This window comes from Mastigoproctus giganteus, chromosome 10, assembly GCF_048544385.1.
Source record: "Mastigoproctus giganteus isolate SK-2022 chromosome 10, ASM4854438v1, whole genome shotgun sequence".
NCBI lineage: Eukaryota > Metazoa > Arthropoda > Arachnida > Uropygi > Thelyphonidae > Mastigoproctus > Mastigoproctus giganteus.
Genome location: NC_143584.1, coordinates 15,096,928 through 15,109,520, shown reverse-complemented (window position 1 = coordinate 15,109,520; position 12,593 = coordinate 15,096,928). Strand labels below are relative to the sequence as shown.

General features: G+C 31.6%; 1 protein-coding gene across 3 annotated transcripts in view; it reads left to right on the top strand.

Moving 5' to 3' along the window:
- LOC150078782 (beta-alanyl-dopamine/carcinine hydrolase-like) overlaps nucleotides 1-12,593 on the top strand; it is a 96,972-nt gene that overhangs the window by 49,888 nt on the left and 34,491 nt on the right. For all 3 annotated transcript variants that reach the window (XM_090383454.1, XM_090383455.1, XM_090383453.1), the window contains one exon: nucleotides 10,261-10,371. In XM_090383454.1, coding sequence (XP_090239580.1) covers nucleotides 10,261-10,371 — 111 coding nt within the window. The remainder of the gene's footprint in view (nucleotides 1-10,260; nucleotides 10,372-12,593) is intronic.

Sequence of the window (12,593 nt, the reverse complement as noted above, 5' to 3'; positions counted from 1 at the left end):
GTGCACCTATTCGATAGGTCCTGGGGGGGGGGACACTGGACTGCCATCCCTATCTTGAAATCTTCTATCTGATCAATGATTGCCAGTATGAATTCTGTCATTGTCTAACCACTGATGATATAATGGTTTATTTTACCCATCTTTGGACAAACTCAGTAGAAAAGTTTGGTGACACTCATGCAGTTGTTTTGACATTTCTAAGGCTTTTGATCATCTTTGGCATAAAGGTCTTCTAAACAAGCTCCAATCATATGACCCTATGAGCTTCTTTTTTTTTTTCTTGCAATTAAGTATCCATTTTTATCTCTGACACTGGCTATAGGTGATGGTAAATAACTCGATGTCTTCTAACATCTTCACTAGTGCTGGTGTTCCCCAAGGTTCAGTGAACCTTCTTCCACTGACTGGAAATCATATCCCTAGTTTTGCTGATAATAGCACACTACATTCCATTTGCAATTTTTGAGAAACCTTGTTCTGCGCAAACAGCCTTCTCGAACATCCACTGCAAATTCTTTAAATTTTGACTTCCAGGTAATTTTCCAATGGGCAAAATAAAGCTTAGTTAACTTCGATCCTTCTAAAGCACAGTCCTGTCTTTTTTTCTTGCAAAAAATCTACTGCTCCTACAATCATCTTCAATGACACTTAGATTCCTAAACAAGATAACATATCAAGTAGGGATTACCCTGACTTCTTATTTCTCTTGCCATAAGCATATTACAAATACTGCTTCCTCTGCATCAAAAAAGTGGGTTTTCCTTTTCATTCTTGGTGTTAATTTTTTTTTCTAAACTATTCACTCTACAAATCAGAAAACCTTCCTACTATGGAATACCATTGCCTTATCTGGGGGTGGTGCCATAAAACTTCTTAAGCTTCTAGATACTATTCAAAAGAGGCATCTAGAAGCTTACTCATTAATTACTCAAAAGAGGCAGTTTGGATAATTAATGACTCATCTCTTATAAAGTCTCTCCACTCCCTGTCTCATGAACTTTGCATGCCTTTTGTATAGATCAGAAGATTATAGAAGCCAATTCAGAATCCATGGGCACTGGATTCTGAATTGGCTTCTATAATTCCTGCTCACATGCTCTCTCTCTCTCTCTCTCTCTCTCTCTCTCTCTCTCTCTCTCTCTCTCTCTCTCTCTCTCTCTTCTAAACCAGTCTGAACACATGGCGCAACCAGTCAGCATCCTTTTAATATCCACCTCCAAACTCATAGAACCAGTATTTTACCACTTCCTCATTTATCCCTTTTGGAGGAAGTACCTTCATTCACATGTATTTCCCAAAAATCTACAATCTACAGAAATTTAAGTCTAATATTAAGAAGTATCTCCAGCCTTCCCAACCTCTAGAACCATAAGTGGTACTAAGTACTCATACCTTTCTTATTTGGGGGTTTAATAAAAAAAAACATTGTCATTAACTGACTGACTGTACCTTTCTGTTTCTGTGCATGTCATGGAGGGGGCGCCTCTGTAGCCAGGTGGGAAGGAGCAGCAGTGCGTAGCACATGCTTCTTGATTAGACCGGGGTTCGAGCCCGTCACCACCAAATACGGAGTATGCGGAAAGGTCAAGGAATGACCACCGCATATCCCGGAGCAATATGGCCTTAGTTGCTAATGCTCCTTAAAACCGAAAAACAAACAAACAAACAATGTCATGGAGGCATTATGACATGCACAAGTCATGTCATGATGCCTTCCATTAATTAGCTGTTTTTGACTACAGGATGGCCTTTAGCTGGATGTTTTTTGATATTGTACCCATCTCGATACACCTGAATTAGTTATATGTGGAAATCCCAGCTGGGTTGCAGTTTCCACATACTCATACTGACACATCTGGTGCTGCCTACTTTGCCACATTCAAGGTCACTTAAATCTTTTTTCTTGCCCAGTGGTTTTCAACCTTTTTTTAATAACAGCACCCCTAAATAATTTATTTTATTTTGCGACACCCCTAAGTAATTTTCTGCCTGTTAGATCTCATTCTGTGTGTGTGTGTGTGTGTGTGTATATATATATATATATATATATATATATATATACAGTATATAAAACAGGTGAAAAAGGTAAAGAAAGGAGAAGAAAAAGGTAAAGAAAGGAAAAGAAAAAGGTAAAGAAAGGAAAAGAAAAAGAAAATAGAAAATAGATGTACCTGGACGCGCAAGGCTACAGAACAGGATACAACTATAAAATAAAACATAGAAATAAATGATAAAGGACATAGTAAGATGGGAAAGTTATTAACAACAACGTGCCATGCCTAATGGAAGATATGAGAAGAAAAGAATGTTAAGATCCTAATGAATTAAGTGGAAAAAGTGGCTGAATTGATAAGCCAAATCATATTTACAAAAGCTAGAAAAAAGTGGTAATTAATGCATATTAAAAAGTAGTAATAAATAGAAATGAAAATAATGAAAATAAAAATTGGTACATAGATCAGGTATTTCATCAGGGGACTACACCCGATCATGTACCAAAATACTGCGTTTCTATACAAACCCATGCCGATGGAGGTAGCAATAAATTTAAAAAAAAAAAAAAAAAAAAAATTTTTTTTGAAACCTTCATAGACATGAGTGAGGTAGCCCCAACGCAGTGTGTATATTTTAAGTAAACCGTTAAATTAAAAGGTGTAACAGGCAGCAGCATAGAAAAGGGAAATAATACAAGGTATGGGTGGGAAAAAAGATAGTAGTAAAAAAAGGAGGCGAAAATAGCGAGAATAAGAAAAGAAGGAATGTCCGAATCACCCTCATATTGCACTAATAGTTCAACGGACGGAAAAAGCAGAATAGAAAGTATAAAGACGTAAAGAGAAGGAAAAGATTTTAAAGATACTAGGCAAGCTGGGTTCGTAAGTACCCAACCTCTTAGAGAGGGCCTTGGCTGTGAAGGTGTTAGTAGAAGAGGAAAATTAATACTGCTAGCCTGTGAAATATTTTGTTAATGCCAGATGTAAAAAAAAAAAAAAAAAACTAGTATAAAATTACATACCTTTAAAATTATGTAGCATCAATTAGTAGAATTATGTAGCATCAATTAGTAAAATTATGTAGGATCAATTAGTAAAATGCATAATAAACATGATTAATAAATAGAATACAAACAAGGAGAGGTTGCTTAGTAGAAAAATAATAATGGACGCCCTCTATAGTTAAAAGTGAGGAAAAGGTCCGAATAATAATTAAAAATAATTAAGCAAAAATAATTAAAATAAAATAATAATGGAAAAAATTAAATAAATAAAACTTAAAAGGTAACTTAGAAAGTGAAAAGACATGAGCATCGTTCAGAATAGAAGTCATATGATGTGATCACTTTCAAAGTGGTGGGAATACCACCATTTAAATTTACAACTATACATCTGTACAAATTATCATGTTAACCCTAATCAAAATGAGATATAGTGAAACCGAATTTATGTTTAATGAAGCTAGAAAGATTTTTAATAATACGATTTATAAAATTAATAGGAATATCATTTAAACATAATTTGGTATATAGGCCGTTTAAAGCTTTGATAAAAAGTGTTTGATTGCTGCTAAGATACGCAAGACGTAAAATTTGTGTATGGATGATATTTTTATGAACTGTAATGGAAATATTAGAGTTCCAATTTGTTAAATAAATAATGTTGAAATTAAATTGACTTCTTTTATCAAATACTTCCAAGGTATTACGAAGAGGTGAATTATTTAAAGTAATGCTTAAATCGAGAAAGTTTGCTTGTTGGTTACCTTTCTGTTTATCATTAATGATAACGTCCTTCGGGACTACTATGAAAATCTATTCATGTGTGCTTATAAGTCATTGTATCCATATGGTTTAAACAATAAATTTTTTAACAAAATTTTATTCAGTAATGGTTGTTTAAATACCAGCCACTGCATTTACAATCTATTCCATCTTAGTCATTTTTTCAATAATAAATGCAGACACAAACGTGGGAATAGGTCAAATAAACTTTTCCGACATACTCGGCATAATTTTCATGATATTATTTGCTCATGGGACAATACCATTCTCGATGTACATAAAATTTCTCTTTTTCTTTTTAACATCAAAAACTCTATACTAAAAGCCTTAACTTTGTATATTAATAATTTCAAATTCAAAAATATCCAACTTAAACACATCATTTCAGATATCTCTCTTTTTAGACTAGGCTCCATTACTACATATAGTAATGAATACTGTATTATTAAATTTACACATAAATGGTTTGACAAAATTCCTTGGCATCATTTGCTAAATCATCGTAACAACCTCCTCCCATTTTATAATAATTTCAAGTTTAACATCCAGCACCGTTTCAATTATGAGTCTCCTATCGGACTCAAAATTTGCAACTATAAAACTATAGCCACCAATTTAGGCAATTTGAAACTTTCAGATCTTCCATGTCACTGTAATGATTCTATATATGCTCCTTTCAAAAACCAACACCATGGGCACATAATCACTGGCAATTTGGATATTGTCAACAACATCCCCCTCAAATTGGCCATGGAAAAAGGATTCAAATTCAGACCTATTCATAAAGCCTATCTAAGAAATATATATAAGGACTTATATATTAATATCTTAAATTTCTGCAACAAATTAGCTAAAAAATATACGATACCCCATGAGGCATTCTATAACTGGATAAATGTGGTTTATCAAGATATTATAAAATCAGTTTCAAAATGTCACAACTTGTATAATAATTCACATATTAAACACTCTAATCTCAAAAATGCCATCTCAGATCTACAAGGAAAATTTATCATCACCCCTGTAGATAAAGCTTCTAACAAATTCACAATCTTTTGTAAGCAGTTCTACTATACTACTCTTAAAAAGGAAGTCGACAGCAGTACAACATTTTTACGCTGTAATCTTGGCATTAATACGACCATCAAAAAACTTATAGCTTTGCATAAAAAACTACGTACCAAAATGCGCAATTCTACATTACCATTCCTATATATGATTGCCAAGTTCCACAAAGATCCTGTTGGCTTTAGATTCATCACTAGTGCCAAAAAAAGCGGTTGTTATCTTCCAGGTAAACAATTCTTTAAACTACTAACTACCATCTTCATTAATATTCCATCAACCTGGATCATTAATAATAACCACAACATCATTAAAATCTTCAATTCTAATGCCAAAATCTTTAGTATCGAAACCTATGACTTTACTAATTTATTTACTTCCTTACCACATCATTTAATTATCTCTGTACTCAATCAATTATATCTTAAATACAAGCACGTTCTACCCGTGGATGAGATTGTCTGGAATAATTATATCAACTTATGTATTCTTAATAACTATATTTACGATGGCAGTAATACCTATAGACAATCAATAGGAGTTCCCATGGGCTCACAAATTTCCAGTATAGTTTCTAACTTATTTCTACATTACTACGAAGATCTTTATACTAATAATAATCCAAACCTTAATTTCTTCGCATTTAGATATGTTGATGATATCTTGATTTTAAATTATCATTTTGAAAATATTGCTAAATTGATATATCCTACTGAACTTACCTTAAACAAAGAAAACAATGGTAACCAACACGCAAACTTTCTCGATTTAAGCATTACTTTAAATAATTCACCTCTTCGTAATACCTTGGAAGTATTTGATAAAAGAAGTCAATTTAATTTCAACATTATTTATTTAACAAATTGGAACTCTAATATTTCCATTACAGTTCATAAAAATATCATCCATACACAAATTTTACGTCTTGCGTATCTTAGCAGCAATCAAACACTTTTTATCAAAGCTTTAAACGGCCTATATACCAAATTATGTTTAAATGATATTCCTATTAATTTTATAAATCGTATTATTAAAAATCTTTCTAGCTTCATTAAACATAAATTCGGTTTCACTATATCTCATTTTGATTAGGGTTAACATGATAATTTGTACAGATGTATAGTTGTAAATTTAAATGGTGGTATTCCCACCACTTTGAAAGTGATCACATCATATGACTTCTATTCTGAACGATGCTCATGTCTTTTCACTTTCTAAGTTACCTTTTAAGTTTTATTTATTTAATTTTTTCCATTATTATTTTATTTTAATTATTTTTGCTTAATTATTTTTAATTATTATTCGGACCTTTTCCTCACTTTTAACTATAGAGGGCGTCCATTATTTTTCTACTAAGCAACCTCTCCTTGTTTGTATTCTATTTATTAATCATGTTTATTATGCATTTTACTAATTGATCCTACATAATTTTACTAATTGATGCTACATAATTTTACTAATTGATGCTACATAATTCTACTAATTGATGCTACATAATTTTAAAGGTATGTAATTTTATACTAGTTTTTTTTTTTTTTTTTTTTTTTACATCTGGCATTAACAAAATATTTCACAGGCTAGCAGTATTAATTTTCCTCTTCTACTAACACCTTCACAGCCAAGGCCCTCTCTAAGAGGTTGGGTACTTACGAACCCAGCTTGCCTAGTATCTTTAAAATCTTTTCCTTCTCTTTACGTCTTTATACTTTCTATTCTGCTTTTTCCGTCCGTTGAACTATTAGTGCAATACGAGGGTGATTCGGACATTCCTTCTTTTCTTATTCTCGCTATTTTCGCCTCCTTTTTTTACTACTATCTTTTTTCCCACCCATACTTTGTATTACTTCCCTTTTCTATGCTGCTGCCTGTTACACCTTTTAATTTAACGGTTTACTTAAAATATACACACTGCGTTGGGGCTACCTCACTCATGTCTATGAAGGTTTCAAAAAAATTTTTTTTTTTTTTTTTTTTTAAATTTATTGCTACCTCCATCGGCATGGGTTTGTATAGAAACGCAGTATTTTGGTACATGATCGGGTGTAGTCCCCTGATGAAATACCTGATCTATGTACCAATTTTTATTTTCATTATTTTCATTTCTATTTATTACTACTTTTTAATATGCATTAATTACCACTTTTTTCTAGCTTTTGTAAATATGATTTGGCTTATCAATTCAGCCACTTTTTCCACTTAATTCATTAGGATCTTAACATTATTTTCTTCTCATATCTTCCATTAGCATGGCACGTTGTTAATAACTTTCCCATCTTACTATGTCCTTTATCATTTATTTCTATGTTTTATATATATATATATATATATATATATATATATATATATATATCTGATAATTAAAATAAATATGATATTTAAATAAAATCATCAGCCAGTAGTACGGCAATAATGCAGAGCGAAATGAAACGCAAAATAATATAAAATAAACAAACAGGGAAGGGAAAGTAGAGATAATAGGACAAAAAGGTAGTCGATAATCCCCTGTATAATTTAGTCAATTAAGTCATTAAACCCAATTAATAAAAAACGATATAAATTTAAATAATGCCAATTGTAAATAATTTAGCGGTACCGCCCTTGAAGGTACCAGTTCCAAAAGACGTGAAATATCACCAAAAAAGGGTTAAAGAAACTACCAAAAAACTAAAATATCAAAATAATAGACTGACCATCATGCCCCATATCGACAGAGGACCACGAGGCCAATAATGGTCATGGAATCGCTGCATTTCAATCGTCATATCATTTCATTCCATGACCATTATTGGCCTCGTGGTCCTCTGTCGATATGGGGCATGATGGTCAGTCTATTATTTTGATATTTTAGTTTTTTGGTAGTTTCTTTAACCCTTTTTTGGTGATATTTCACGTCTTTTGGAACTGGTACCTTCAAGGGCGGTACCGCTAAATTATTTACAATTGGCATTATTTAAATTTATATCGTTTTTTATTAATTGGGTTTAATGACTTAATTGACTAAATTATACAGGGGATTATCGACTACCTTTTTGTCCTATTATCTCTACTTTCCCTTCCCTGTTTGTTTATTTTATATTATTTTGCGTTTCATTTCGCTCTGCATTATTGCCGTACTACTGGCTGATGATTTTATTTAAATATCATATTTATTTTAATTATCAGATATAATTAGGCATCATGTGGAGGATGTGCATTTGCTGCCTCTAATGATAGCTACATAGCCATATTTATTTATTTTTATTACTTTTACCTAACTTTTACCTCACATAATATATATATATATATATATATAATATTAAAAATATATATGTTATATGATATTTATTACAATAATAATTATAAAAATTACATTTCATAATACAAATTATATATATATATCCAGTATATAATTTTATTCTTTATATAGAGGTACTAAGTAAACATCACTTATAGATCACCACAAAATTAAAAGATACTGTACATCTTTTTATAATGAAATAAACATATAAATTAAAAAATAATAAAAAGTTTAAGTAACTTAAACCCAAATTACGTGGCACCCCAGTTGAAAACCACTGTTCTTGCCCATTCGCTCACTGAATTGCATGCATACAGAATCCCTTTGTATCTGCCCACCTGTTTTTACATCACATGATACAAACAAGTGATACTGAAGGAGCATTCCATTTCATGAAAAGGTAAATATACAGTTCATCAGTGTAATTGTCCAGGGTGTTGAAGTTTGATTATTTACTAACTATATAGATTACTGTAACTTCCCAGATAGCTATTTTGATGCTGACTGGCCATCATTGTTGGGAATTGAGGCATGGGAACAGAACTCCAAGCGAACAAAACCTTTTACTCTTACAGTATAAAATGCTGAGTGAAGCCATGTGATACTATGTTTTAGGTAGAATGAGAGAACCAGCTGATGTCTAGGAAGCAGGTGGCATTTATATAGCTAAATGATTGATTGGTGTTAATGTAATTTGCATAATCATTTAGTGTTCAGTTCTGATTTGTATGCTAATTGGATATGGTTTTGATATTTTTTAATTTAATGAATAACCCATCACACCAAAGCTCTTACTAGCAGGAAAAGTTGGATATTGCAATTCTAGCGTTCTTGAATGGTGAGGGTTTTTTTTTTTTTTTTTTTTTATAAGCTTTCTTATTCTTGCTATTTATTTTTTCTATCTATTAGATTACTCAAGGGCTAGGAGGCATTCTTACCATACTTTTTCTCTGTCTCCATATATATTTTAGTTTTAAATAAATACTGCTGTCTGTTCACTTTCACTTGGAGTCCTCCTTCCCATATGTGTCTTTCCACCCATGATAGCACCACTTACTGAAACTGTTAACCAAAAAGTGGCAAAAATCTCCAGTTTTCTCAATAATCAGCCTTTAATAGTCCTAGATAATTATTTGGTGTTCCTAGTAAATTGGTGGCTCTCATTCATTAAAGTATTTGCCCTTGTGCATAACTTGAAAAATTATCAGGACAGCAGCAAATTCAAATACTTATGCTTTTTTTTATCTATTAAATTGTATCTCATATTGTGATCATCCTTCACAATGAGTTACCATGTATTGCACTACCTCAAATAAGTAATGCTTCACTAATAGAGAAGACTATTGTTACTTATTCCTGGTGGGCATCACCACCCAGACAGCACCGTTTCAAGGCTTGTTGCCCTTTCATTGGTGGGTGGGCAGGTACCCTGGTATCGCAATCATGACAACCAAGTTTTGAAGTTAATCCCACAACTACTACTCTTCTTTTTCTACTTTCCTTACCCTTATAGATACTGGCACCTTGTGTAACTTTCACATCCATTTATACTTACTCAATTTAATTTAATATTAATACAATTATATATACATATATATATATATATATATATATCTGATAATTAAAATAAATATGATATTTAAAATAGTGTTTTAAAATGTTTTTATTTTAAATATCATATTTATTTTAATTATCAGATATAATTAGGCATGTGGAGGATGTGCATTTGCTGCCTCTAATGATAGCTACATAGCCATATTTATTTTTATTACTTTTGCCTAACTATTACCTCACATAATATATATATATATATATATATATGTAATTACATACACATACACATATTTAATACATACATGTATAATATATATATATATTATATGTGTATGTATTAAAAAAATTCAAGTTACTAAATCATTACAAGGTGCATGGTTGTGTAAAGTTACCCAATACTCAATATTTGTTGTTCTTTAGTCATGTTCTTTCCCACCCAACTTATAAAATTTTGGGCCCTTCAATTTCCAGTTAAATGAGATTTTTCTGTAGTGTAAAAGTTGCAGTGTTAAAAGTAAGAATTATTTTATTTTTTATAATGGTTTGGTATGTTTTAATATTAGCATCTGTTTCATACATATTGCAGATCTTCCTTCTCCATTCTATTGGAGTATTGTCAGGTATACGGATTTCTGAGGGATTAATTACAAGAGAGGGACCTGGATGTAGTTCGGTGATGATAAATTTAGCAGATCATGTATGTATTTAATTTATTAAGTACATGTTCTAAAATACCATCATATTGCTTATTATTTATAATAAGTAATGTGGTGGTATTTTAGAACATGATAAATTAATTATTTTGAAATTATATGCTGAGATGGAAGTGTTTAAAATATAAAATCTGAGTTTTTAAACATTTTAGTAGTTAATGGTTGATTATAATTCAAAAATGTTAAAAGTAAAAATTAAAACTACAGTAGTATATCTCTATATTATAGTAATACCACAGTAATGCTGTGCTATTCATAAATACAACAAGAATATTCACTACATAAAAACATTTGTTATATGAACTTTATAATTTTCATAAAATTATGAGATTCATAATAGATAATACAGTCATACAGTAAAGTAAATTTTCAGTTTACTTTACTATATTGCTGATAAGCTTATTAGACACACTTTTCACTCATTTGGAGACATCTTGGTTTGAATCTCAGAGACTAAAGGAGTTCTAAAAACCTCTTCAGTCAGAGTTGGATGTAGGAGTTATTCCTTTTGTTTATTCCAGTTTTTCAGTCCACACAGCATGTAGATTGGTCTTTTTACACAGACTTAATACATAATAAAGATTATATCTAGTATAGTATACCCCTATGAACTGATGTATTGTGATTAAAGGGATCAATGCATTGAGGACTTACAAGTGACCAACCAACTTATTAGTATTAGCAATGGCCACTTGGTGCAAGGAAGCTTATGGCTTATGCTGCACCAGCCAAAAAAAAAAATAATAATAATAAATAAATTAAAAAAATATAATAATAAGAAGAAAATTTTAAAAAGTTAATAAGAGAAAAGGAAATAGATAACCTATGTGTTTCCCTCCTCCCATAGGTAATCCAGCTGACTTTTAAATTTCCCCAAACTGTCAGCCTCTACCACCCATGTAGGATAACTTAATCCAGTAATTTATAACTTGCTGGCTAAAATAAAACTTCCTGCAATCCAGTCTAAACATCTCCCCCCCCTGTAACTTGAAATTATGGCACCTAGTTCTAGAATCATTTATAACCGTGAAAATTTCATCCTCATTCATTTTACTTATGCCTATCAGAGCCTTAAACACCTCAGTCAAGTCTCTAAGGTACCTAGTTTCCAAGTTCTGCAACCCACATATTTGAAGTCTTTCCTCATATGGATGCCCTTTTGCCAATCTCACCAGGCGACTATATGAGCAAATACTTTGAATATTAGACAGTATGTGACATATTTAAAACAAATTATACTAAAATTATACTTATTTAAACTTTCTGTATACTGTTCTTATTTACATTTTTCAAAACTAAAAAATTCTACTTTTTTTTTTTTTTATTGTTTTCAAGGCAATAAATCCTTTTGTGTATATATACTGAGGGTCCCTGAGTCTCCACAGTTACAAGGATTTGAAAATTAAACAAAGGAAGCCCTTGAGAAAATTGAGCAAGAACTTGAATATTTTTGTGAGAATGACCCTTTCCGTGATTGTGTAGCAAAAGTTAAGTGCAAAGTTAGACATAACTAAATGCTATGACACAATTTCATCTGAAAAAATACAGCAAAAAAAACCGTATAAAACTCTGGATTCATTTTTTATTCATAAAATTGAAAATAGCATAACTTCAATAAACTTTACCTTACATTGTTCAACATAATATAACATAAAAAATGTCTAATAAAATGATTGTCTCATTTTTCAGTTCCTTCAATCCATTTTTTATTATGTTTTTTTTGTTTTTATTTGGTTTTTAGGAGCATTAGCAACTAAGGCCATATTGCTCCGGGATATGCGGTGGTCATTCCCAGACCTTTCCGCATCTTCCGTATTTGGTGGTGACGGGCTTGAACCTCGGTCTAATCAAGAAGCGTGTGCTATGCACTGCTGCTCCTTCCCACCTGGCTACGGAGGCACCCTTTATTTTATTATGTACAAGTACATAATGCACACAATGAAAATTTTGTTCTAAGTGGAATTTTCTGGAACCAATTATCCTCAGATAACAGGGATGCTCTCTCTCTCTCTCTCTCTCTCTCTCTCTCTCTCTCTCTCTCTCTCTCTCTCTCTCTCTCTCTCTCTCTCTCTGTCTGTCTGTCTGTCTGTCTGTCTGTCTGTCTGTGTGTGTGTGTGTGTGTGTGTGTGTGTGTGTGGATAGAAACTACATTAAAACTGACATAGTGAAGTGATATGTGATTCAGAGAGTAAATATTTTCATTACC